At 39.0% G+C, this 27,855-nt stretch overlaps 3 protein-coding genes across 6 annotated transcripts in view; 1 reads left to right on the top strand and 2 right to left on the bottom strand.

The window, feature by feature from the left end:
• The window catches only part of LOC307029173 (uncharacterized protein), a 426,810-nt gene that overhangs the window by 320,935 nt on the left and 78,020 nt on the right, over positions 1 to 27,855 (bottom strand). The gene's annotated exons all lie outside the window — the stretch shown is intronic.
• gtpbp8 (GTP binding protein 8) lies at positions 85 to 27,551 on the top strand. Of its 2 annotated transcripts, XM_079662869.1 has the most exons (8): positions 85 to 217; positions 925 to 1,121; positions 2,166 to 2,319; positions 4,458 to 4,556; positions 5,657 to 5,787; positions 6,772 to 6,871; positions 12,246 to 12,364; positions 27,399 to 27,551. In XM_079662869.1, the coding sequence occupies exons 2-8, from the start codon at positions 952 to 954 to the stop codon at positions 27,511 to 27,513; spliced, it is 888 nt and encodes a 295-aa protein (XP_079518995.1). In that variant the 5' UTR covers positions 85 to 217; positions 925 to 951; the 3' UTR covers positions 27,514 to 27,551. The 2 variants fall into 2 exon arrangements, with proteins under 2 accessions (XP_079518995.1, XP_079518996.1); XM_079662870.1 differs by lacking the exon at positions 4,458 to 4,556.
• Positions 13,371 to 24,093, bottom strand: LOC307028097 (uncharacterized protein). Of its 3 annotated transcripts, none has more exons than XR_013804833.1 (3): positions 19,453 to 24,093; positions 16,207 to 18,757; positions 13,371 to 16,103 (listed from the first exon to the last, which is right to left on the bottom strand). XR_013804833.1 is itself a non-coding variant. In XM_079662866.1 (3 exons), the coding sequence occupies exons 2-3, from the start codon at positions 19,563 to 19,565 to the stop codon at positions 17,515 to 17,517; spliced, it is 1,356 nt and encodes a 451-aa protein (XP_079518992.1). In that variant the 5' UTR covers positions 19,566 to 19,618; positions 19,965 to 24,093; the 3' UTR covers positions 13,371 to 17,514. The 3 variants fall into 3 exon arrangements, 1 of the variants encoding a protein (XP_079518992.1); XR_013804834.1 differs by having other exon boundaries at positions 16,394 to 18,757; XM_079662866.1 differs by having other exon boundaries at positions 13,371 to 18,757; positions 19,453 to 19,618; positions 19,965 to 24,093.

Here is a 27,855-nt window from a genome sequence, read left to right as displayed (position 1 = left end):
CAATAAATAACAAAAATACTTTATTAAATTAAAAAAACGAATCAGCGGAACCTTTACTCAAGTACGGTTGTTCCAGCCGAACTCAGTTAAGCGCTGCACACAACATGTGGAAAACAAATGGTCAAAGTCAGTCATCTTTTTACATTAAATAACGCTCAGTTGCAGCAAAACCTGCCTTCATTGTTAGTGTATTAGTGATGTTAATACTGACCCTCAGGTAAGTGGAGACATTAACCCTTGTGACGTGTTAAACCTCACAGTTACATGTAACGGTGATGTTTTGCTAACATGCTAATTATACCGGAATACTTTCATGTAACACTCTGTTTATAAATGCTTGGGATTAAAATAAATTTAACATGTAATTCAAATGCAGAAATGCATATATGTATTTCGTATAATATTGTAGTAGTTATTATAGCTCAGTATAATACATAATAAAGCTAAATAAGTATTCAGATCTTGTAAGTAAAAATAAATAGTACCAGAGTGTAGGAATACTCAGTTACAAGTAATTGTCCTTCAATACAATGTTACTCAAGTAAAAGTACAAAAGTATTATCATCAACATATAGTTAAAGTAGCGACAATAAAAGTAGTCATTGTGCAGATTGGAATTTCAGAATAATATATATGATATGTTTTATAATGATTGATCATAAAAGTGTTCTCAAAGCTGGTAAAGGTGCAGCTAGTTTGAATGACTTTGTATACTGCAGGGTAGCTTGTGGATTTACTCCAGGTGGAACTAAAGTCTGATTTAACACTTGATTATATTTCACATCATTCATCCACATCAGTAAAGTAACTAAATGTATTAAATACATGTCGGCGTAAAAGCACACCATTTACTCAAGTACAGTACTTGAGTAAATCTACTTGGTTACTTTAGCGAGGCTTCACTAACACCTTGTCCTTCCTCAGCTGCTGGCAGGTCTGACCGCAGGGACCATGATCTGTCTCCTCCTGTCCCGGGGGCTTCTTCCTGGGATACAGCTGTGCTCTGTCCCCCGGCAAAGGCTCCATAAACTGGCTTCACTCCAGAATGTCAGAATGCTTCCTCCAAAGAAAGTCCAAAGCTTACTTTACCCCTTCAGTCAGATGGAGCCTTACCTGGACAGGTACTGAATTTTTTTGTCCACATCCGGACAGTGTTGGAAGAAGTACTCCATTACTTAAGTAAAAGTAAAAATACTACGGTCTTAAAATACTCTACTAGAGGTAAAAGTCCTGATTTCAAAATGTTACATAAGTAAAAGTACAAAAGTGAGTGATAAACATTCATCTGTTTGTCATCTTAAAATCTACTTATTTATCGAAATAGTTATCACCGTAATAAACCTTATCGAATGTTGTCTTACTGTACAATATTTAATTTAACATTCTTTTTTTGTATACATCATATTCTATTTACGTGTATATAGACTTCTTGCACTATTTTTTTATTAGTTTTTTTGTATTTTATTATATATGTTGCATCGTTGGAGGAGCTCGGGTCAGAATAAGTGAATTACCATTTCTACACTGTAGCTTGTGTGCATTCAAACCTTTGAAAAGCATTAGCATCAAAATATACTTAGAGTGCACTCTTCACTTGTGTCTCTTAATTGTAGCAGAGGCTTGAGTAAAGCATTTCCAAGCAGTAAAAGCAGGAAGTGAAAGGACTCATTCTGCACAATGACCCATTTGATAATAAAATCAAATACAGAAGAATGATCAGCTAAATGTTCGTAAAGTATCAAAAGTACATGTTAACAGAAGGGATCTTTTGACAGTATATTATTGTTATGGTTATTGTATCATCCTGTCTTTCTTTACACATGTAAGTAACAGCATTTTAGTATTGCAGTTTTCTCAATGTGGACCAAATGTAGGTACTGAAAATACCGTGCAGATTAGTAGTACAGTACTGCATTCTACCATTTTGTCATACGTCCAACGTAACTGTGTTAAAGTAAATGTAGTGGAGTAGAAGAAAAAAGTAGCATAACATGGAAATAAGTAAGGTACAAATATGTTAAAAGTACCAAAGTTCAATACCTGAGTAAATGTACTTTGTTACTTTGAACGACTGCATCTGGGATGTTTGACTAGATGATTCTCTCCATGTTTTCCTTCATCTCCCCTGAATGTGATTTGTATGTGAAATGGAATGCCCCTTTCAGGTCGGTGGACCGCTCTCAGTTCCAGCACTTCCATCCCAGCTTGAAGGACATGATCAAAGCAGAAACTCTCTTCCATTCCTCGCCATCTCATAAGATCGATTACCGCATCTCTGCAGAGCGGTTGGACCATGTTCCTGTCCTGAAGCCACCAGAGGTCAGTGGGCAGCCCCCTCTCACTGTTATCCCCCCAGCTGTGCAGTGTTTTGGCATCTGTTACATTCAAACCCATGGACTCCTCCCACAGACTTCCCAGTTGTTTTTCATGTTTAACCTAAAGCAACTCCTCCCAACAACCCTTGTGTTGTTCACATGCAGGTGTCTTATTAAAGGGTACACAAAGAGAGTAGAGTTTGTGTAAGCTACCATTTAAATAATTCATGATGCTGTGGCGGTGTGCAAGAAATTGTTCTTCGAAGAAGCCAGGCAGTGAAGAATGTACCCCGGGTCTCGCAAATCTCCCCTTCATCTGATAAAGTTAAACTGTAAATACAATTACAAAAATATTCAAATTGATTGCATATGCAAGGACATTTTCTTACATCACAGTTACTGCAAACCTTTGTGTTTGCACTGTATGACAACTGTGATGTTGATGAATTGATAGTCAGATTACCCTGTGTTCTCTTATGCTCTCTGTGTCCACCATGAGCAGATGTCGTGTCACTTTCAGATTTGCATTTCTCAAACTGCATTAGTCCATGTCCTAGGCACATCAAACACAGGTGCAGTTATTCTGTAATGAACAAGTGTTGTAAAAAGCACCCCAACTCTAGCGTTAAACCCTTGTCACTGAGAGCACAGACCTTGCCGAGTTTCCTGATTTTGGAAGTCATGTTTCAGACTTTGTTGTGCTCCTTAGCTTCGTATCCTAACGTGGAAACCACACAGATGTGTTTTGTTTTATTGCTATGACCAGCAAGTTTGACTTGTTTTTCTGAATTCAGGGGGTGTCCAGATGAGTTGTAGGCTACATGTCAGGAAACTCCATCTCTGGATGTTCTTGTGACACATGAACGCAGCACAGAGTGAAACATAATATGTGTATCCGCTACAAAAATGTAAGCAATTCTGCTGACAGACAGACAAAAAAGGTTTGTTGGTGAGATTGTAGCTTCTTCTTCTAAACCCATGCTGGTTCACATTGTCCCTCCTCAGCTCGAAACGTAGACACTCAGTGTGTGGAAAGGAAGCGTAATGTCTCTGCAGCCTCATACATAATGAAGCATGAGCTGACAGCTGATGATGCATGAGCAGATATGTAACCTTACAGACAGTGGTGTTCAGCAGGGGCGTCAAAATGGAACAGTGTTGGTAGGACAGCGGGGGCTCAGTCACCCCCCCCCTCTCCGCTCTGTCACCGATGATGTATGTGAGCTCCCTGCATCCATCTGCCTGTCTGAGAGAGTGATGACCGCTGCTGTCGTCGTCGTCGATTTGTATTGAGGGGAAACCCTTCCTTTCATGAGGCATGTTCAGGCAGCAGCTATACACCAAAAACACATGAGCAACATACTACAGTTTAAAAAAGCAGAAATACAATCTGAGGTGACGGGAAATGCTCCATTTTAGTTTAATACACACAGTTAAGCTCACACACACTTTTTTATGAGCATATAGGGCACTTCTCTGCCACATATCCTCCGTAAAAAAGGCCTGATGGTTATTTTTGGCCGACACCATGTAACTGTTTAAAGGTCACGCCCACACAGGAGACCAAGTTTGGTTTAGAGCAAAGGAAGTGAAAACCATAAAGCAGACTCAGGCAGTAGGCGTATCGATTCACACTGAAAGTATTATCCTACAGAACAGTGCAGCTCACAGAGAAGAGAGAACATCTGATCCTTTACAACAAACACTATGTGCTCTTTTTAGTGTTGACTCACAATGTAATCCTGCTAGAAATCCCTAATTTATGGAAATGAAACAGTAATGAGATTTGTTATGTACCTGTAATGGAATACAGTTAACATTTTCTGTATCCTGATGACCTAATCCTGTCACATGTAATCCGTTCCTCCAATAGCCTGCATGTCATTGAGTCACTATTACATTACATGTCGCTTGTTAGACGCTTTTATCCAAAGCAATTTACATACTCAACACTGTGGGCAATCCACACAGGAGCAATTTGGGGTGAAGTGTCTCAGGGACACAACGACATGCTGACTGCAGTGGGGTTTGAACCCACACCAAGGAACAACCCACTGCACCACACGCCTCCACTATCATTATCACAGTGTAATCTAATTCAACACAATATTTCAAAATAAAGCAGCTTGTGTTTATCTCCAGGTGTGTTTCATCGGCAGGAGCAACGTGGGCAAGTCCTCTCTCATCAGAGCTCTGTTCTCCCTCACTCCGGAGGTAGAGGTCAGAGTGTCCAAAACCCCTGTGAGTACCCACAATGCACCGTGTGTTTCTTTCCTTTATTATTCTGTTGATAATGTAAGGCTAAAGCTCTTTTATACTCGAAGGGTCACCTGTGTGTGGAACCTCACTACCTAAAAAGTATTGTTTAGTTATTTGGTCAGAGTTGACTTGTATATCTTTGTTTTAATTTAAATTACTAACATACATTTGTTTCCTTGTGTCTGATTTAATTTGACCATTTGTATGCTACTTTATTTCTTAACCTAAAATGTTTGCAGTGTTGGAAATGCCTTTGGAACTCTTAGAAATAGTCATATTAATAACAATGACACACTGCTCATCAGATGGAACATATATTAGTGTAACATTGCATTACACTAAATTGAAATCCAGCGCCTCACACACATCACCAGTGTAATTCCTCTCTTTGGTTTGTCATGATACCTGCATGTGCCATCCGACCTCTGCAGCTCATCCAGAATGCAGCGGCTCGTCTGGTCTTCAACCTTCCAAAATTCTCCCACACCACGCCGCTCCTCCGCTCCCTTCACTGGCTTCCAGTAACTGCTAGAATCCACTTCAAGACACTGGTACTTGCGTACCATGCTGTGAATGGATCTGGCCCTTCCTACATCCAGGACATGGTTAAACCATACACCCCAGCACGTGCACTCCGCTCTGCATCAGCCAAACGGCTCGCTGCACCCTCACTGCGAGGGGGACCCCAGTTCCCATCAGCAACAACACGTGGGTTTGCTATCCTGGCTCCAAAATGGTGGAATGAGCTCCCCATTGAAATCAGGACAGCAGAAAGCTTACACATCTTCCGGCTCAGACTGAAAACTCATCTCTTTCGACTCCACTTCGAGCGATTGAATTACTAACAAAGCACTTATATACTAATAAAGGACTGGCTTATCTAAAGCCAGTTAAGTAGCACTTGTAATGTTTTAGCTCTATGAAACCTAGTCTGTATCTTCTTGGTCGAATGCACTTATTGCAAGTCGCATTGGATAAAAGCGTCAGCTAAATGCAATGTAATGTAATGTCTAGTTTAAAGTTGTTTTTCCTTGCCGTCTCCTGATTGTTTTTTTCTCTCTCTCTCTCTTTCTCCTCCTCAGGGTCACACTAAGAAGATGAACTTCTTCCAGGTGGGCAGAGCGTTCACCATCGTAGACATGCCGGGGTACGGACACAGATCGCCCAAAGACTTTGTGGATATGGTGGAGCCGTACCTTTTCACCAGAGAGAAGTAAGAATAAACCTCATTCATACTTCTCAGGGGTACATATGTTATATTATGTATTACTTACTATATTTATCTGACAGCATTCATTTACAAATGGGTATTTAACATATTACAAAAATAGTTAATTATTATGTCTTTATTGTTCAGGGATTATACATAAAATTACATTAATCTCAAAGAGAGAAAATGTGCTATATGCCAGATTAAAACTAAAAGCTCATTTCCATCTGCAGAACTAAGGTATTCTTGTTATTATTATTATTATTATTATTATTATTATTATTATTATTATGCAATTAGCTATTTCTTTTTATCATGCAGCTATTATGATGCATTGTGAAAAGGTTATGTAGTTACCTAATAATAGAACATGTTGTAATATGTTAAATACCCATTTGTAAATGTATGCTGTCAGATAGATATAGTAAGAAATACAACATTTTACTTATGTACTTATGGAGAAGAAGAATGAAGTAGCAAAGTTGTACTAAATTACAGTACAGAGGGAAATACACTTAGTTACATTTCTGCACTTTTCCAATTGTATTTGCACAACCCTGTTGGGATAAATCTGCATGCAAATAGATGTTATGCTTATGAGGTCTGTTTCTGTGTTTCCCATGACTCTGGCAGAGGGATATCTGTAATATCAGGCCTGCTACCATAAGTTTTTAAAAGATCTCCGTTTTCTTCGGATTGCTCCACCTGTGGACTGTGAACTGCTCCACAAGGTGGCGCTGTAATAATGCAGCTCTCATATCTGGATTACAGTTTCTGTAGCAATGATGAGCAGACCACTTAAGACCCCGTATATTAAGAAAATGAATGATACTTTATCCAAAGGGAACGGAGTACAATTAATTTTTTACTTTTCTAGTGTACTAACCAATCTGGAGATTTGAATGTTCTTATTTTAATAACCTTAAAGGACCTTAATAAGAACTGATCAGTCACTTTCTGCTCTTTGTCCTATCTCTGTCTCCTCAGTCTGGTGAGGACCTTCCTGTTGGTCGATGGCAGCGTTGGTCTGCAGCAGGCCGACCTGATCGCCATGGAGATGTGTGAGGAGATCAGACGTCCATACGTGGTAGGACACGCATACAAAACTTGGGGGGGTGGAGAGGGAAGAGCCCAATATCTCTGGCTCCAACTTCTCAACTGTGAATGTTTTGTACGGATGCTCCGATCAATCGGCCGCCGATCATTATCTGCCGATATTCACTCTTAATAGTGTGATCGGTGCTCTCTATAAAGGCCGATCAGATGACGCAAAATACATGAAACTTTTCTCAGTGCGCGGCAAAAGAAGCTTGCCAAAATGGCTTCACCGGTCTGGCAGTTTTTCAAGGTGTCCGAAAAAGACAATAAAATAGCGATATGTGAACCGGAAACGACACATTTGAACAGATTACTTTGAGAACGTATGATGAGCAGTTTTCACCATGCCAAACATTTGTACGGTTGATAGATAAATCAATAATGACAATAATCCCTTGTTGCTGCCATAAAACACTTATATAAATGCTGCATCACTGTGACACACACTTCAGTTGGACTTCATTTACAAACTCTTGCCTGATAGCAGTTGTGTGTGTGGCATGTTGTGTGGTGAGAGTTGGGATTTTATGAATGTAAACACGGGAATCATCTAACGTAGTCACACGGAGAGCGTGCCACAGAGACTTTGAGCAGCTCCAGGCTGTAATATGCTGATCTAATATTCTAATATTGCTGACAGACAACAGCGTTTAGTTCACCTTCTGCATTTGGATCAAACTAGGTTATCAATGCAAACTGCATAGGTTTTGTTTGGAAACCATCAAAGACCATCACTGCATTTACGTCTGCCCCAAACTGTGGGATGAAAACGGACTGAATGTAAGCTTGTAGTAGCACTCTAAGGCCCTGTGTTCAATCAATCAATCAATCAATCAATCAATCAATCAATCAATCAATCAAAGTTTATTGATATGGCCCAATATCGCACATTCTACATTTGTCTCAGTGGACTTTACAGTTTATACAGAATATGACAATACGACACACTCTGTCCTTAGACCCTCACATCGGACAAGGAAAAACTTCCAGAGAAAACCCATAGTTTAAAGGGGAACATGGGAGAAACCTCAGGGAGAGCAACAGAGGAGGGATCCCTCTCCCAGGATGGACAGACGTGCAATAGATGCCGTGTGTAAATGAAAAAGATAATACATTTGCAACATAGGTAGACCAAACTCTAGAAAACATAATGTGTCTATTCTAGAGATGTTAAGATTCACCGATTCGCATCGGTGCACCGGCATAAATGTTCAAGATGCGAGTGCACCGGTTGAAAGAGTGCACATCGGCTACAGTTTGGGTTGAACCGGGTTGAACTTGCGATGCATCGATTGCGTAGCGTCTTTGCATCGGTAAAAAAAGATTCATTCATATAAAATCCCCTTATCTTGTCAACGTTCAGCAGAGACGATCTTTGATATTTGCTTCGCCACTACGGAGAACAAGAGTCTCAGTTATCAACACACACGGAAGTTGAGGAGAAAGAGAAACACAACGCACCGAAAAATACCTACAAATCAAACGTTTGGCAACACTTCAGATTGTTCCAGAAAGACGGTGTAATAGTCATTTATGCTATATAGTTGACCGCAGGTCATGGAGAGTAATAAGGTATCCGTAGACCTTTGTATGTGGTATCTTTATTACTTAACAGGTCTACAGCCATGATACATAGATCCGTCCTAGAAGCGGACTTGCATACACACAGTATCACTCCGCAGCCGCACCCCATCAGTAACGTCCTGATGGTATATGTGCGCGGCACTATTACTACAGACGGTCAACTTGAAAAATCACTCGCAAATTGTTAACGATGCCGAGCCGCTTTAAAGTACACAAGTAGTACGAGGAACTTAGCGACGCACATAAAGAGGCGACATGGGGTCTGCGGCTGAAAAGAGAAACCTGAAAGTGAGACATATGAGTTAAATCATTCAGTGAGGTGTTCTGTCAGAGAGAGGTGTTTAGTTTACCGCAGCCTGTGACGGCAAATAATAATTTAAATGTCTTCCTTACTGTAAGCAGTTATGAAATACCTGTTTGTGAAAGGTTATTTGTATTATTTATTGTTCAGATAGAAACCACTGCTTTCTGCTCACTGGTGAGTTAGCCTCTGAGTGTTAAGCACATCAGGCTGGCAGCTGTATGGGCATTGCTCTATGGTAGCTGTTATTTGCACATTGTTAATCATGAGCAATGCATCCTTACATTGTTTAACTGAGGTGTTATACAATTGTACTCTGGAGAGCTTTTAAAGGTAAAAAAAATAAACGGCATGATGGGATGTGCAGTACCAAATATGTACAGCACTTTTTTGTTAATGTATGATTTGCTGCATATAAGGAATAAAACAAAAATCCTCTGTCGTACCATATTGAAGTATCATTATTTTTGCATCGTATCGCCCCGAATCGCATAATGTTGAATCAAATCGTATCGAACTGTATCGCAACAGAGGTGAATCGTATCGCATCGCCTGGTGTTTCAAAGGTATCGTTAATGTATCGTATCGTGGCAACGTATCGAGGTGCGCATCGCATCGGCCTCAGTGATGGAGATGCACATCCCTAGTCTATTCAGAAGATAAAGATGGATCCAGGAGGATGTCAACAATCCTCTGGCTCATCAGAGAAGTAGTAAGGTGAGCGTCAGGCCGCAGGACCACAGCAACAGCCACAGCTCAGGATGCAGGACTACACAGACACCAAAAAGACTTTTCGGGATGCTGGGTTGTTTGTTTCTTTTTGTTTTCATGGCGTGAGGAGAGCTTTCTATCCTTCATATATCTTGACAACCGATCCCCGCTGTTCTACGACCGACTAGCATAGTTCCTTTTTATTATCTCGTTGAGCTATTCACTATTGGTTTGACATTGTTTTTTTCACCATAAGCACAACCTGAAGATGCTTGCTCTCACACTTTGTTCAAATGAGCTTTAGCGCTCAGTCAGAAACCCCCAAAGCGATCAGTGTACTGAGATAAAAGCACAGCACTCGACAGGTCTGCTGAAAGAAACACATTTTTGGTCTTTGTTATGATAGTTTCTGTTTAACAGACACAGCCAAAAACAAGCTTTTCCTCCAATGTATACAGTGATGTCACAAGCTCTTTCCTGAAATGTTGATTTTCTACCTGAAGTGCTCGTAGCGGCCGCACATAAAACTGTGTTGTGCTCTGAAAAGATCCTGTGTGCACCTTTTATTGCTGCGGCCGCATCAGATGGCATGAGCTCTCTCATTGAAAACTGCCCAAAAACATTCTGCAATAACATAGGAGGGAATCATGTGATCACATAGTTTAAATAAACCCATACAACATTTTAGGTGACAGAGGCAGTTGGCCAACTTTATAATGCCCGTACGTCACCAAGTGCTCCGGTCCCAGCTGTGTGCGTCACTTTTTAGTGTCCCCGTTTCCATTGTGTTGTGAGCTTCTTGCAGCGTTTCGTTTATGCAGTGGTTTTATTTATCGCTGCGAATGTTTCATTAAGTTGTTTCTTCATTTGTCTTCGCACAGTTCTTGTTGTTTAATTAGCATTGTACTCCTGTCTGTTTCTACAAACATGTACTATCTGTACACTACTGTAGTAGGAACACTGACTTAAGTCATTCATTGAACCATTCATACTATCTGAACTCTCCTAACCAGCCCCCCTCCTCTTCACATTTTACTCATATCTCTTACAGACCCTTATCATTATGTCCACAGTGAGTTAATGCTGAGCGCTCTCACTCAGCTATTTAAAACTGCTGTCCCCTTTGAGCGTTATAATGAAGCCCCCCCCCCCCCGCTCTCTGCAGTAAATTATTCATGCTCTCTGGTTGTTAAACACTTGGACCATTAGTAAGGCTGTGTCAGCTGCTGTGAACAGAAAGAGTTGTAGCTCTGCTCTCCTGTGGCTATGGTATGGATACGATGCAGAGCATAATTAACAGCAGCTCGTTACATTATGAGGTACCAAATTACGAGTTTAAATGGATCAATTTAAATCTGCTCAGTAATTCTCAGCGTTCAATAGAATGGAATAGATGCAAACTAATAATATAGTCAGTCTATGGGGGATGACTAAAGCTAAATAACTCAGTCCTTTTGGCTGTGGATTTATACATTAGTATCTGTTATTACAGATAACAACTTTATACTAGGGATGGGAACGATTAATCGAATATTAGAAATTATTCAGGTATATGGAGAGTATGTATATGAGATTATGAGTTACTAATATTTTTATTGTAATTATTATTTTATTTTTTTTAAGTTGATTACATATAATGAAATGGAATAATTCAATGTACACGACAGTGCCATAGCTAAATGTGTTGGGTGACGTCTAAAGGTGTGTTTTGCTCCGCTCACCAGTCCCTCACAGCGGGCAGAGCTGCAGGTGCTGATCTCTCTCTCGCGTCCAGTTTACTTCACTCACGTTTATGTCCAAATCCATCAGATCTAGCTAGTTCTAGCTAACGATATGGCTGCTGCCCCTCCCTACACGCAGATCACGCAGACTCAAACCTCATCTTATGCCCACATTCCAGCTGAGAGGGTCTTCTCTACAGCTGTCCTGGTTGACCCTCCCCTGAGCATGTAGACATGCTCATATTCTTAAACAAGAATGAGTATTGAATAGCTGCATTCTGTGCATAGTAAGTAAGTAAGTAAAACTTTATTTATATAGCACCCTTCTCAACACGGATGTACAAAGTGCATAGGCTCTGTTATAGGTTGTTGGTCTCTGTTGTAATAGGGTTACGTTACCCTAACCCGTTATGTTGTTCGTGTATGATCCCTCTTTCATTTAAAAACCAAGTTATGCTTTTAGCATGAAAGCTGTAGGCCTATAGCTGTCAACTGTTCAAACTGTGATCGCATTTGACAGATTCGACTTGGTTTCTCAACTTTCTATACTTTTTTTTTATAGGATATGTACATTTCGTTTTTTTTGGGGGTTGAATATTTGAATATACATTTGCTTTCAAATTCCCATCCCTAGTGTATACATGTGTACACTTTTACTATTTTTACTTTAACTTCTTGTTTATCTATAACTATTGTTTTTATTTAATATTTTACATTTTTTATTTTTACTACCTTTATTTAATTTTTAATTTTTACATCTTTCTTGCATCAACTTCTTATGTTGATATATAACTTATTTCATTTAATCTTTTATTGTTTTTTTTACTTCAACTTCTTATGTTTGTATCAACATTTTATTTATCTTTTAGTTGATTCATTCTAAAATGAAGCAACTGTTTAGGAAACCCAATTTTCCCTGGGATCAAAACAAACTTTGATTCTGATTGTGTTATTAGTATCTGTTTGCTGACAGAGCTGTGTTCCTTTAAGTCTGAGCTCTATTCTTTGGAGGGTAGAATTGTAACGCGTCACATGTCGCTGTGCAGATGGTGCTGACTAAGATTGACAAATCTGGAATTGGAACTCTGCTGAGGAACCTTATGAGTCTGCAGGATACTGTCAGAAGGAACACCACGAGCTGCTTCCCCCAGCCGCTGCTCATCAGGTCAGTCACTCACACTGTTTGTTCTCTACTTTACAAACAGGCTGCTGATATTTGATATGTTAGTTCATAAACAAAGCTCAAACAAGTTCTGTGTGTGGGTATTAATGCCATGTGCATCTTCTCCCTCTGTGCGCGCAAAAACATTTACACTCATTTCCAGGCGTATATCAGTATGTAGTGTCTCTGCTTTAAAGAGTCCTCTCCTGCTGATGTTCAGGTGTATATCAGTATGTAGTGTCTCTCCTTTAAAGAGTCCTCTCCTGCTGATGTTCAGGAGTCTATCAGTATGTAGTGTCTCTACTTTAAAGAGTCCTCTCCTGCTGATGTTCAGGTGTATATCAGTATGTAGTGTCTCTACTTTAAAGAGTCCGCTCCTGCTGATGTTCAGGTGTATATCAGTATGTAGTGACTCTACTTTAAAGAGTTCTCTTCTGCTGATGTTCAGGTGTATATCAGTATGTAGTGTCTCTACTTTAAAGAGTCCTCTCCTGCTGATGTTCAGGTGTATATCAGTATGTAGTGTCTCTACTTTAAAGAGTCCTCTCCTGCTGATGTTCAGGTGTATATCAGTATGTAGTGTCTCTACTTTAAAGAGTCCTCTCCTGCTGATGTTCAGGTGTATATCAGTATGTAGTGTCTCTACTTTAAAGAGTCCTCTTCTGCTGATGTTCAGGTTTATATCAGTATGTAGTGTCTCTACTTTAAAGAGTCCTCTCCTGCTGATGTTCAGGTGTATATCAGTATGTAGTGTCTCTACTGGGACATGTCTCCATGCTTTAATGTTCAAACAGCTCTTTATTGTTCTCATACTGCCTGTGCTGCAGCTCCTCTTTTCACCCTCTGTCTGAAACCAGAGCCCAGTCTGCTCTTATTGGCTAGCTGGCTGGCTCTGTTGTGATTGGTCAACTGTTTAGATATTTTTCGAAGATGTACAATGAGTGCTAGCCAAAAGAAGTGCAAGTGTTACATACGCACTCTCACTCCCTAAGCGTCCAGGAGTGACGCTTGGTCAGGGTCCCGTGGCGTGCAGTTGTGACGCGCCGAGGCTCCTTCAGCTTCATAAACAGACGCAAAGAGCTTTCAACTGATTGCAATGTATTCCCATCGGCGGCGGTATTTGACGCTCATGGAAGCACCGCATCCATTTATGTCGGCAGCTCTTAAAGGCAATGTGAGCGTCCATTCCCATTGGATAACGGAGAATTGTACACCCGGAAGTAAGTATTCCCCTTACTGTCGATTGATTTGACAGTGATATCTCCACTACTCATCAACTCAAAACCACCAGATTATCCTTGTTAATTAAACAACATTGATTGGTTTAAATTGTGTGAAATGCTTTTGTGTTTTTCCCCTTCAATTCTGAGAAACAAATTGTTTTCTCTGAAATGTGGAGCGCCAAAGAGACTACACTACCCACAATCCCCAGCTATTGTTGTGACGACGCCTGTCCGCTTTCCGACCAACCCCGTGATTAATCTTCAAACTCTGGGATTGGATGTTGGAGTGGCATTGCGCCAAGTTACGCCGAGTGTCAAGCTCTTTGAAATGGAACGAAACTACGGCAGACTATTCAAAACTGGACTTGAACGCCCCCCCAGAACTACACATGCTGGCTATTGTTTTTCGCAACATGTTCTCTATGGCACGTCTGTACTGGGAATTGTAGTTTTAAAAGACGTTTTTGTTTTTCCCAAAATTAGAAGTTGACAGTATTAAACTTTGTACAGCCCTGGAGGTTTAGGCGATAGGAAACACATTGGTGTTATCAAATTTAAAACATGTAATTACTAAATGGGTGAAAATTGCTTGTATCCATAATGGGCAGCATTAATATATACCCACATGACAGCTCATTGTTACTTTGTAATTCTACTCCACTACAATTCAGAGGTTAACCTGGCATTTTTACTCCACTACATTTATTTTAGTTACTTTGCAGATTCTGATTAATGATGTGAAATATAAACAACCCTTAAATCAGACTTTAGTTACACCTGAGTAAAATTCAGGGAAGGTGATTGTCAAGTGCCAACAATCAGGAGAGATATTTGATAGTTGGTGCTTGAGAAGACTAAATATTTATCTGCAGATCAGTTCTTACACTACACACAGCTGGCAGTTGCCAACTGGAGGAGGAGGGGCAGCAGGAGCAACAGCGTGCAGAGCGAAGTTTTTGCGACTATTGACAACTTACTGTTGTGCATGCGTAACAGAGAGCCGCAGTGACGCGTCCTTAAACCCGGAAGTAAACTCCTTCCGGTTCCTTCGTTTAAAACGCAATGCAATTTCTCCATAGGATTTTGGAAAATAGCTCGAAATAAGATCTGTGGTTGACACATATTTAAGAGATGGATCACGTTTTGTTCAGCCGGATAATATCCACATGTCAACCCTACTTTTATAATTTTTGAATAATAAATCTAGTCGGCAGAAGCAAAATGCTAACGTTATGCTATAAACGAACTACAAGCCAGTACAGCAGCAGGGTCGCACGAATTCAACGTCACGCCAACTTAAGATCGTTTCAACTGACTTTCGCGCACTTGCATATTTTAACAAAGCTTTTCATTTGAGCCACACTGAATTTCACTAGAAGTCATGGCTGTGTCAATTACCAGTCTGATATCATTTTACAAAGATGACAAGAAGAGTGTAGATAGAGGAGAGAACCACTACAAGTCAGGACACGTACAACAGTGCAGCCTAGATGAAGGTGTGCTTACCGGTGTTGTCAGAGCTAGCATGTGGGACAAGGTTTATAGAGTGTCGGTGAGTAGTGATAGCGAGAGTACCGTTAACCTAGAGTTAATTTATTCACATTAATTCCCATCAACAAATCCATTTTATGTGTCACATGAAATCTTTATTACAAATATTACACACCAGAAAACACAGAAATATCCATGAAATAAACATACAGTAGGCTATAAACAATTAAAGGGATAATTGGGAAGGCATTACAAATGTAAATATATTTTAAATAATAAAACAATCCCACCACCACAGGTATCTACAGGAGATGCCCACGTGGAGAATGGAAATGCAGTCATGCGGCTGCATTATCCATCTTTGCCATCCACAATTTCAGCTGTACTGACACCCCCTGTCAGTGGAAGAAGCCAAAGGCAGCTAAACGTACACATTCAGTGGAGGAGCTATTTCCTTCAACCAATAACTCATTCAACCCGCTGACAAGAGAGCCCACCTCCGAAGATCGTGACTGGCTAAGGGACAGACTCGGGGGCAGGTTCTCAGGAATTTCTTGGCTTCTCTCCCCCGAGCCAGAAGAGGAACACTACAGCTTGGAAAAACATACTGTTCCTGAAATTATCAAATCTGTTGGGCATCAGGGACCTGAGGCAATTGTGGCAAGCATGGCATTGTCTGAAGAGCAACAGAGGGCAATTCAGGTGGCTACCACTGGTCAGCGAACCAACCCAAACTGGCATTTGTTCAGGAAAGGAAGATTGACTGCCAGCAACTTTGGAGCTGTCCTGAGGTCAAAGCGTGTGACTGCTTCCCTTATTGCCAGGGTGCTAGGGCAACAACAGGCCCTTGATGGTGTTTTGTCTGTACAGTGGGGGACTATGAATGAATGTGAGGGGGTCAGGGCATTCACCACTGCAACACAGATGCAGGTCCATGAGTCAGGTTTGTGGCTCTCCCAATCAGGAGTGTTGGGGGCATCTCCAGATGGTCTGGTAGGGTCTTCCGCTGTGCTGGAGGTAAAGTGTCCCTACGGAGCCAGGGAAATGACAATTAGTGAAGCATTGCAAATCAAGGGCTTCTGTGTCAGTAAGGAAGGAGAAACATTCAGCCTGCGTGAGGAACATCCTTACTGGCACCAAGTGCAAGGTCAGCTTCACCTCACTGCAAGAGAGACTTGCTACTTTGTGGTCTGGACTACGAAAGACAGTGTCATCATTCCGATAGCCCGAGATGACAATTGGCAGCCTAACCTGTTGGCTCTTGAGGACTTTTTCAAGGCCCACATGCTTCCAAAGCTGGCACTGCCGGAATAAACACCTTTGTCACTGTTGTGGTTATTTTCTGAAAAAGACAGAAAAACAAAAAGGCATATTAATTTACTTGTTCTGAGTTCAGAGAGCACTGCTGTTAAAATTAAAAAAAATCTTTTAGAGACAACTCAGCTTCAGGATGTTATGGTTCCCCTTTGAAGATCTTTCTTGTAGCTGCTGCGATCCTTGTTTGAGTCGTTCATATGTTCGATGAAAAAGATCATAAATCTATCATTTTCAAATATAGTAATTTTAAGAAATTGTGAATAGTTTTTAAATGTAATTTACTCACCTTTGCAATGTTGTGGTTGTTAGAGTGTTAGGTTTCTGACTACAGAGAATAACATATTTACAAAATAATATTTCTTAATAAAAAAAGGCAGTCCATGCAGAAAACTATTGTGGTTTCTTGATTCAAGCCTGCCTCTGAATCCCAAATCACAAACCATTCTTTGGAGTAACGTTTTTGATAGAGAAAGACAGAAAACAAACATGAGCCTACCCCGAGAGGCCAGACTTTTGAAGGTAAAAAGACAGTTTAAATCTTTATATTTGCAGATATTATCAGCACATCTGAGTCAAATTAATGTGTATTAAACAGAACCTAAATAAAAGAAATACAATGCACCCAGTTTAAAGACATTGTTTGAGTTTAATGATGAACTCAAAATGTAAAACAAAGTATGAAACATGTTTCTGGATTGATTAAACAGCAGAATCTAAATAAAATAAATAAAATGCACCCAATGAAAAGACAGTTTGAGTGTAATGATGAACTCAAAATGTAAAACAAAGTATGAAACATGTTTCTGGATTGATTAAAAAGCACAATCTAAATAAAATAAATAAAATGCACCCAATGAAAAGACAGTTTGAGTGTAATGATGAACTCAAAATGTAAAACAAAGTATAATAATACATTTTATTTATATAGCGCTTTTCTACAACTCAAAGACGCTTTACAGTATGACGGAGGGCAGACAAACAAGGACAGGCAAACAAATAAATATAGTAAAATAAAATAAACAGAAAAGTCAGTCAAGAGGAAGTTGATTGAGAGGGGGGGAGGGGGGCTTACAGATTTGAAAAGATGTGTATGAAACATATGTGTTTACATGTGAAAAGACACTATTTTTCTCCCACCTCTTTTATGAGAGGACGTTGGAAGTTCACTAGTGCGCAACATACCTGCACCAGTTTATCTGCGAAGGGCCTCAGGTGAGATGGAATGAACTTTAGGATCCTAAATTCTTTCAAACTAGCATTTTCTCTCTCGACGTGAATCCTATTTTGTGCGATAAGCTTTGTAGCCTGTGCTTCGCTGTGTGTCAGTTGGCCGTGACAGAGGAATGGGGGAATGTTGACAGTGACTCCTTCAGGAAGAATGGTCTGGATTAAGAATCCCTTGTCAGCCAATATCAGATCTCCAGGTTTGAAATGCTGAAGAACACCAGAATCCCGTACTATCTCTTTGTCACTTGTTGATCCTGGGTATAGTTTGCTGCAGTATGTGATCACAGCATTTGGTGCTACCCCGAGCAGTAGTTTGAAGGAGTGCATGCCACGGTAAGCAGAGTAGGTATTTTTCTGGATATCCATTTGCTTGGGGATAGCAATTTTGATGTCCGTACAATCCACTATCATTCTGCAGTTTTGGATGTGCCAAAATGAAGAAGGCAAGCTGGTTTTATTTTTCTCCCGGCTGGGAACAGTACTCATTATGTCCTTAAAAAGTAATTTGTGGAGAACCTCTATAAATGTCACAATCACATTTCTGACGGTGCTTTCACCGCAGTGAAAGAGTGCAGCCAGATGAAGGTGTGTGTAATTATGACGCAGTTTCATGAGGGTCATGAAAACTTGGTCTTCAAGACTCAGTGCTTTGGGGAACCAACCTTCTGGGTATGTAATGGAACCCTCAAAATGAGCAACATACTCACACACAGCACTGAATGTGTCTCTATCTGGCAATCCTGTCTCCATCCGAAGAACCTTTTCACTCAGCTGAGAGGCAGAATACTTGTCACGGCAGTAACTCTGCTTTGCCTTGGACTCCTCTAGCTGGATCTCTAGCTGCATTATGTGTCTTTGCTGAGATTTAAGTTTTTCTTCTACCGTGGTTGCTTGCTCCTCGGCATTCTCAGACAGTGGTTGAGGATCTTCATTAGCAGCCGCCTGTGTTGATGGACCTGCTTCCTCCTCAGTCATTAGAGACGCAGCTTCTTCCTCCATTCCATCAATTATCCCTCTCAGACAGTAGGAATGCTCTTCTACATTCTGTGCTTCAAATGAAACAGGCCTTTTTCTCTTTTGTAAAAGAAAATGACAGCTGCAGATGCGGGAACAGGCATTGGGCTTCCTGTCAGCTCGTCTGTTGGGAAGATATCAAATATTAGTTTCATGGAAGTCACACCGTCACATATAAGAGCAGTAAGACATACAGTACATAGGCTAAAGCAAAACACCTAAATATATAACCTTGCACTTTGAAGTCTCGTGAACATTTTCACTATTTTGACATTTTTATAGATCAAAATTGAACTAAAGAAATAAATGGGAGATTAATCCATACTGAAAATATGTGTCAGCTGCTACACTAATTATAATAGTTATATTTCTTAATTAAGATAATATATTACTTTATTGATCCCAATTTGGGAAATGTTTGTGTTGCAGCAGCATAAAAAGAAAATATAAGTTATTATATATACAAAAGTATGTGAGGGATGGGATATTAAATTGAATATAAATGTAAAATGTACATGTGATTTTACGTCCAAGAGAAGCTATGGAGCAGAGTTCTCTGCCAGCCAGAGGTGATTTGTTATTAGTTCAATATGTCAAACTGATTTCCCTGACTACAATCTTTAGTTACATGGTGAAACGTTATGCTGCTTGTACTAATTAGACTTATCATATAAGCCACGCAGGTTTTAATAGGATGTATTCATTATCTTTACTTATGTTGCGGTCTTTTCAGCAGCGCCATCTCTAAAACGGCGATACAGTCACTACCCATCATTTACATTTCACCGTGACATGGACAAAAATGTAACATCAGCTTACCTCATGGCACGAATCCAGACTCTCCTTTGGGAAACATTGGCCGGGAAACGATAGAACGAGCACGTTCCATGCGAAGACCTGTGGCTGCAACCCGGAGCAAAGCAATAAACCATTGCGTAGCTAACTAGTAGCGCTAGCTTTAGCTAACGTTAGCTAACGAAACGAACTGCCGAGTAAAATTGGAAAATGCTGGTAATTAATTGTTCTATAATTTGTAAAACTACGGTGTTAAAAAAGACAATTTCAAAAATACAGATTCTAATGGTCAGATATATATATACAGATACTAAAGATATGCATGTACTTGCTTTCAAGCAGCACACAGGGGAAAACAAACTTAGCGGGAGTGTTTACGTGTTCGGCGTAATGACGTACAACGGCCTTGACAATTTCTGTAGTCCTATTCAGCCACTCGGTAACAACCATCGTTTTTCAGACACGTAAACTCTTCAAAAATCCCCAGTGGGGTCACTGCTGATGTATTTAATGTCGTAGAACAAAACGTCAATTACCTCTTAAATTTGTGTCAACCACAGACCTTATTTCGAGCTATTTTCCAAAACCCTATGGAAAAAATGCATTGCTTTTTGAGGAAGGAACCGGAAGTGCTAAAAATGCTAACTTACTTCCGGGTTTTACGACGCGTCACTGCGGCTCTCTATGGCTGGATTATATCAAAGTACTTAGGGAGGCGTGTGGTGCAGTGGGTTGTGCGTTGTGCATTGGTGTTCGGATCAGGAGGTCACAGGTTAAAACCCCACTACAGTCAGCCTGTCGTTGTGTGCCTGGGTAAGACACTTCACCCCAAATTGCTCCTGTGGGGATTGTCCACAGTATTGAGTATGTAAGTCGCTTTGGATAAAAGTGTCTAACAAGTGACATATAATATAATGTAATGTAATGTAATACTTCATTGGTCCAAAGAAAACCATCGCTGCGGAAGAGGTCGAGGACATTAAAAAGTCGCTCGACTTCCTGGCGGAGGGACATTTCTGCTGTCAGGTTGCAGCAGAAAAACATTTTGGACCTTGTAAAAGAGGTTAAGGATCTGCGGATCCAGAATGCTGAGAAGGACAAGAGGATAACTTACCTGGAGAGCAGAGTGGAGGACCTTGAGCAATATACCAGGATGAACAATGTTATCGTTACCGGGCTCAACATAAAACCATGGTCATACGCTCGTGCTGTGACCGTTAACAACAGGGGTGAGCCTGGGGAGCTTGATGTAAGCTCCACGGAGCAACAGGTGGCTGCTTTCCTCCAGTCCAAGGGGATCGAACTGGGCTGTGAGAACATTGAGGCATGCCACCCCCTGCCAAGGAGTAACGCTGGCAACAAACCGGCTATTCTCATCCGGTTTGTGAACAAGAAACACAAAACGGCCTTACTCAAACAAGGAAGGAAGCTGAAATAAAGGATCAGATGTCTACATCAACTGACCAAGTACAACGGCGACATAGCCAGAAAGGCTCGCTTCATGAAAAAACTGAAGAAAATTCAGAACACCTGGACAACAAACTGCAAAATATTTATAAAGCTAAGCGGAACACCTGAGGAGGCCAAAGTACTGATCATCAGAAACATGGAGGATCTGGATAAATACCAATAATCTTCATGTTCTGGACCACACATAAGGTAACAAGCACTTACACACAACCATGAATCACACTGAATGGAGCCAATCATCTTCAATAGGGGAAATTATTAATATGTCTCAGATGATCAAGGAACAAGACCAACTGTTGCTAAAAACATTTGAATACACTGACTATAAAACAAAAGATCTGGATTACAAAATAGACCCGGACAATAATTTCTTCTCTTCTATCATCAACAACTGCTGTTATTACACTGATCAACAGTACAACCAGAGCATACCATCAGAGGGCAAGCTATCTATTATTCACTTCAACAGCAGAAGCATGTATGCAAACTTTAACCTCATCAAGGAATATTTAAATCAGTTTCAACAAACATTTAGCATCATTGCCATATCTGAAACTTGGATCACGGAGGACAAAGGCATAGACTTTGAGCTGGAGGGCTATAAACTCAGATACATAAATGGACAAAACAAGGGTGGAGGAGGAGTAGCCTTGTATGTGGTCAATATTTTACAATTTAAGGTGATGAATTATATTGAAATCTGCAAAGAAAAAATGAAAAATGTAATCATCAATTGTATATATAGAGCACCCGGCTCTAGTATTGAGATTTTCAAGGACTGGATGGAGGAAATATTCTCAAAAGTCATTCATAAAACAGTTTTCATTTGTGGTGACTTCAATATTGACCTTCTAAATCCAAATAATCACAGCATGACAGAGGAATTTATCAACACAATGTACAGTATGAGTTTATATCCAAAAATGACTAGACCCAGCAGAATCACATCGCACTGTGCTACTCTCATAGACAATATATTCACAAATTACATGGAAAACAATACAGTAAGTGGACTCTTAATAAATGATATAATTGACCACCTACCAGTATTTGCAGTTTATGACAGAAACTACAGTAATAACATGCCAGACAATGCTATTAAAAACAGACAAGTTAGATCCGAGGAAGCAATGAACGCTTTAAAAAATGCCTTACTGTCACAAAGATGGGATGATTTATGCAAAGAAAACAATATTGACGGTGCATATGATCAATTCCTGAGAATTCTTTTATCATTATATAATACATACTGACCAATTATCAAATACAGTAGAAAAATGAAATCTGCAGAATGTCAAGGGGTTTACAAAATGCCTGTAAAAAGAAAAATTCATTGTATAGAGATTTCTTGCGAAATAAAACAAAAGAGACAGAGATTAGATATAAAAAATATAAAAATAAATTAACAATTATAATAAGGACCTGCAAAAGTGAATACTATCGGAAAATACGAGACAAAAATTAAAACAACATTAAAGGAATATGGAGCATACTGAATAGTATTATTAAAAAAATGGGTCTAGAAAAAGGAGTTATCCCACATACTTCATTGACAAGGATAAGGAAGAGGAAAATATGGATGTTGTATCCAACAGTTTCAATGATTTCTTTGTAAATGTTGGACCTGAATTAGCAGGCAAAATCCCTGATGGAGGAACATCAGAAAAAAAGCTGGAAAACTTAATAAAACTTAATCCTTTCTCAATGTTCCTCACAGCAGTGCATGAAAGGGAAGTAGTTGATATTGTAACGAAATGTAAAAAGAAAAAATCTACCGATTGTGATGACATTGACATGACTGTATTAAAAAAGGTTATAGATGTTATTTCAAAACCATTCACACACATATGTAACTTATCATTCCAAACTGGTGCATTTCCTAACAAAATGAAAATAGCAAAAGTCATACCTTTGTTCAAAGCTGGGAACAAACATCACTTCACAAACTATAGACCTGCCTTCTACCACAATTCTCAAACATTCTTGAAAAGCTTTTTAATAACAGACTGGACAATTTCATAGAAAAACACAAACTTCTCACCGAAAGTCAATACGGATTCAGAGCCAATAGATCAACATTGATGGCTTTAATAGACTCACGTGAATAAATTGAACAAAAGAAACATGCCATTGGAATATTCATTGACCTAAAAAAAGCATTTGACACAATTAATCATGACATATTAATAAAGAAACTGGAACGTTATGGAATCAGGGGTGTAGTTTTGGAATGGGTAAGGAGTTATTTAACCAACAGGCAACAGTTTGTGAAGCTGGGAGAGTGTTGTTCTTCATATTTTGACATTACATGCGGTGTCCCTCAGGGGTCAGTATTGGGGCCGAAACTATTATGTATATTAATGAAATATGCAATGCATCGACAGTACTCAAGTTTGTTTTGTTTGCTGATGACACTAATATATTTTGTTCTGGGGACAATGTACAGCTACTATTGGAAGAGATCACAGCTGAAATATGCAAACTAAAGTTATGGCTAAACAGTAATAAGTTATCATTAAACTTGAATAAAACAACATTAATCATATTTTGGAAATAGCAATACACTAGCATCCATTAAGATAGATGGGATTTTCATTGAGAGAGTTAAATAAAATAAATTCCTTGGAATCACAATTGATGAGAAACTGAGCTGGAAACCACACATAAAACATATTCATTCCAAAGTCTCAAGAAGTATTGCAATATGAAACAAGGCAAAACAGATTCTTGATCAAAATTCCCTCTACATTCTTTACTGTTCATTGGTGTTACCTTATTTAAGTTACTGTGCAGAGGTTTGGGGCAGTAATTATAAAACTACAACACAATCCCTATTTATTCTACAAAAAAGAGAAATAAGACTTATTAAAAGTGTCAGCTATAGGGGTCATACAAACCCATTATTCTTAGAGCTCAAATTATTAAAACTGTCAAATCTTGTTGAATTCCAAATCGCACAAATCATTTTTAAGGCAAAAGACATTCAATTACCTGGGAATATTCAGATATTGTTCAATGAAAGACAAGGGAATTATTATTTACGTGGTTCATTTATATTCACTAATGTTAGGGTGCGCACAACAAAGATAAGTTTTTGTGTTTCTGTTTGTGGGGTGAAGATCTGGAACAATTTGTGTGAGGAGCTAAAGGGATGTCCAAACATAAAACTATTCAAAAAGAGGTATAAAGACACAATTCTCACAAGGTACAGGGATGAAACTGCTAAACCATAACTGTTTATATTCTTGTTTTGTATTCTATTTATGAATTTGTGTTTGTATGAATTTGTGTATGTGTGTGTATATATATATATATATATATATATATATATATATATATATATATATATATATATATATATGAGACCATTCTCCTAACTTGCCTCTATATATTATATGAATGATTATATAAATTATTCAAGGTCAAAGTATACATTGATATTGTATGTTAACATATATTAAGACGTAAAAAGAAAAAAAGAAATTAAAAAAAAGGGAGAAGGGTTCGGATTAAATAAGTGTAAACTTCCTTTTCGGACGTGTAATTAGCTAAAGCTTTGTTGTTTATTGATATCAGACAGCGATACTACAGATTATTCAATTATTAATTAAATATTTCGTTTTGTTATTGCATTCATTTGTATACTTTATCATGTCTGTATCATATTTAGTTTCATTTGTATTTTCTTTGGTTTTACACGCTCAAAACAAATCTCTAGATCTCTATAAAGTATATTCATTACTCTTTATTCTCTACTAATAGTTAATTAAACTGTATATAATTGCCATTTTGCACATCCCTTTCAAGATTTCAAGATTTTCTAAGGTTTATTGACATCATATACACAACTACGGTATAGTTATGCAATGAATGAAAAACTTGGGACACAGGTTCCTCAACAGTGCATTACAAGACATCTATCAATATGTGTATACCTCCTCCATTAAACTGTCAAATTCTGCACATTTATTATACCATCTACATACATAAGAGTATAATTAATTAATGTGTATAATATCAGTTAAAATAAGTGCTTCAACATAGTTAACATTGCAGGAAAGCAATATATTAGACGTTAAGTACTTTGTCAGGCTTAATATTTATCTGTAGATACAAATGTCACTGTGTGTGCTGTGTGCTCTGCATGTTACTATTAAAGAGTCTGTTTTGCACATCCTCATATTAATATCTTTGTACATCCTGCACTAAACTGTTTTATTGTAGAGATCACTTACAGTATCTTCTTGATTTTTTATATTCTATATTTCTATCATTGACCTTCTACTTTCCCCCTATGAAAGTATGTACTCTTAATATTTTTTTCATCAAATAACATTATTCAACACAAATAATTCAACAACGTGCTTTAGTCGCTAGGCGGTGCACACAAGGTACACACAGCATACTAATAATAACTTTGTATTATTGGTGTACGACACTTATGTATGTATAACATCTGAAGATGTGTAGTTTTATTCATGTTTTTACATCATTTTACAGGATATTGCTATACTATTTCTCTTGTTTTACTTCTACACATTAATATCTGATTTGTAAAACATCACAGACAGAAAGGTATATCCGTAATTTAATGGTAACCTATTGAAATTGTGATTCCATAGATGTGTCTCCCATCACCCAAATCCCCTGAATATTCTCTCAACTCAGTATTTACATTCTTATATTCAAAGAAAATCAGTAATATCTTTAAAAACGTGCATTGCGGCTAAAGCATCCGATCAGTGAGCTGAGGATCATTCCTACGTCTGTTTCCGGTATTGTTCCTGTAATGATAGTTCACATTTATGCTACATTGAAGGGTGGAATTGACTACACATCTTCAGAAACATAATTTGCTTCAGATATAACTCATAGCAAATAAAGTATAAAAAGATAAGTAATAAAAAGATAAAACACTGGCATGTAATGTACGTTAGAATAAATAGAATAGTTTTGAACAATAGATGAGAGTAAAATCTACGTCACATTACAGCCCTGCCCACTTTTGGGGAAACCAACGCTGTCATTTGAAAGGTGATCAAGCCTGAAGCCACAGAGATCTTCTGTTACTGTCCTTTGTTCTTAGATGCAGTACAGAAACACGTAACTCTGGATTTGTTTTAATGTGTGAGGTGCAATAAACGACACAGCAGCTTTTTGGCATGTTAAAACTATTATTTTCTGCCTCGCTCATGAGAGTAACAGCTGGCGAAATTACAGCTTCGCCTACTGATTTTAATTTAACCATATATCGAGCCCGATTCTGGATTTCAAATGTGTGCTCTAAAATGATATTTATAAATGACTATTATCATTATTATAGGCAAGACAATAAATGGCAAAGATATAGAAAATAAACGTATTTAAGAAACGTTCATAACAAACGTAGCGTGGGAGAAAATACGTTTCTAGTTAAACGTAATTGAGAATGCAGTTTAGTTCTGTGGGGACGTCATTTTTAGGAGACAGGGTTGGACTTTTTTTGTATGAGTTTATGTTTCATCCAATCACATAGCTTGTTGACTTATCACAAGGTTTGTCAAAATGGACAGGCGTCATCACAACAATAGCTGGGGATTGTGGGTAGTGTAGTCTCTTTGGCGCTCCACATTTCAGAGAAAACAAGTTGTTTCTCAGAATTGAAGGGGAAAAACACAAAAGCATTGCACACAATTTAAACTTATCAATGTTGTTTAATTAACAAAGGTAATCTGGTGTTTTTGAGTCAAATCAATCGACAGTAAGGAGAATACTTACTTCGGGGTGTAAAATTATCCGTTATCCAATGGGAATGGACGCTCACATTGCCTTTAGGAGCTGTCGACATAAATGGATGCGGTGCTTCCATGAGCGTCAAATACCGCCGCCGATGGGAATACATTGCAATCAGTTGAAAGCTCTTTGCGGCCGTTTATGAAGCTGAAGGAGCCTCGGCGCGTCCCAACTGCACGCTACGGGACCCTGACCAAGCGCCGCTCCTGGACGTTTAGAGAGTGAGAGTGTGATGGTTACATAGTGGGTTTTAGGAATGTTTCATGGACGGTTGTGAATGTATTCATTCCATGCTCACGTGTTAAGATGGTAGGTTCCTCAAAATCTCGTTCCTCATATACTCTCACTGTCTGTCTTTCTCTTTTTGACAAAAAATATTATTGTTGTTTTTTTATTCTCAATTGGTTCTATATTTGTTTGTTTTTTCACTCAGTCTTACATTATTGTTAACATCTCTTTCGAATTGTCATGTTACACAAAACGTTTGCAAAGCAGATTTTTAAACTAGTTAAAATCCAGAAATGTTTACACCCATGTTGAACAGCTTCCACTCCTCTTCCACTGCAGTATAGACTACTGTGTTGATCCCTGTAGATCAGGAACACAGTGGACTTTGACGGGCTGCCTTGTGTTGTTTGTCCTTTCACCAGATGAATAAGACAATCAGTTAAACAGCTCCAGTCTTTGTAATCATCCATAATTCAGAAGTCTCTCTCTCTTTGCAACAGCTCCCTGAACTTCTGCGGGATCTACCTGCTGCGCTGCTTCATCGCTCATGTAACGGGGAGCATCAGTTTGACAGACCTGAGGCCAGCGGACCGGGTGGAGCTGGGACTCGCCTAACTGTTATTTTTATTTCCTAATAAAATGTAAAACATTCACTGGTCCAGCGACCTTGTTGTACTAAAGTGGCCCTGATCCAGGAATATGATGATGATGATGATGATGTCAACTGCTTTTAAGCGACCAGGGATTAATGAATAAGAGATGAACCTGGAGTAATATAAGACAAAAAAAAGACAACACGCAAACCGGACCACACTGTGGATGTGACCTGTCAATCACAAGTCCCGCCCTAAGCATACCCTTAACTCATCAGGAAAATGTTTACTGAGGTAATACATCAAGTGAGACGTTTAGGCTAATTTCCTCATAGCCTTCTACACAATCTAGCTTTCTTGGTGT

The sequence above is a fragment of the Notothenia rossii genome, assembly GCF_949606895.1.
Source record: "Notothenia rossii genome assembly, chromosome: 2".
Classification (NCBI taxonomy): Eukaryota; Metazoa; Chordata; class Actinopteri; order Perciformes; family Nototheniidae; genus Notothenia; species Notothenia rossii.
Note: the sequence above shows the minus strand (reverse complement) of the source record. Positions and strands in the feature narration are given on the sequence as shown.

What these genes read in the sequence shown, in the direction of transcription:
- gtpbp8 (XM_079662869.1), top strand. Translation starts at nt 952, where the DNA reads ATGATCTGTCTCCTCCTGTCCCGGGGGCTTCTTCCTGGGATACAGCTG. An exon ending in ATGGAGCCTTACCTGGACAG is followed by an intron (nt 1,122 to 2,165) that starts GTACTGAATTTT and finishes TGCCCCTTTCAG; the next exon opens with GTCGGTGGACCGCTCTCAGT. An exon ending in CCCCAGCCGCTGCTCATCAG is followed by an intron (nt 12,365 to 27,398) that starts GTCAGTCACTCA and finishes TCTTTGCAACAG; the next exon opens with CTCCCTGAACTTCTGCGGGA.
- LOC307028097 (XM_079662866.1), bottom strand. Translation starts at nt 19,565, where the DNA reads ATGGTTTATTGCTTTGCTCCGGGTTGCAGCCACAGGTCTTCGCATGGA. An exon ending in GTCTGGATTCGTGCCATGAG is followed by an intron (nt 18,758 to 19,452) that starts GTAAGCTGATGT and finishes TCTTCCCAACAG; the next exon opens with ACGAGCTGACAGGAAGCCCA.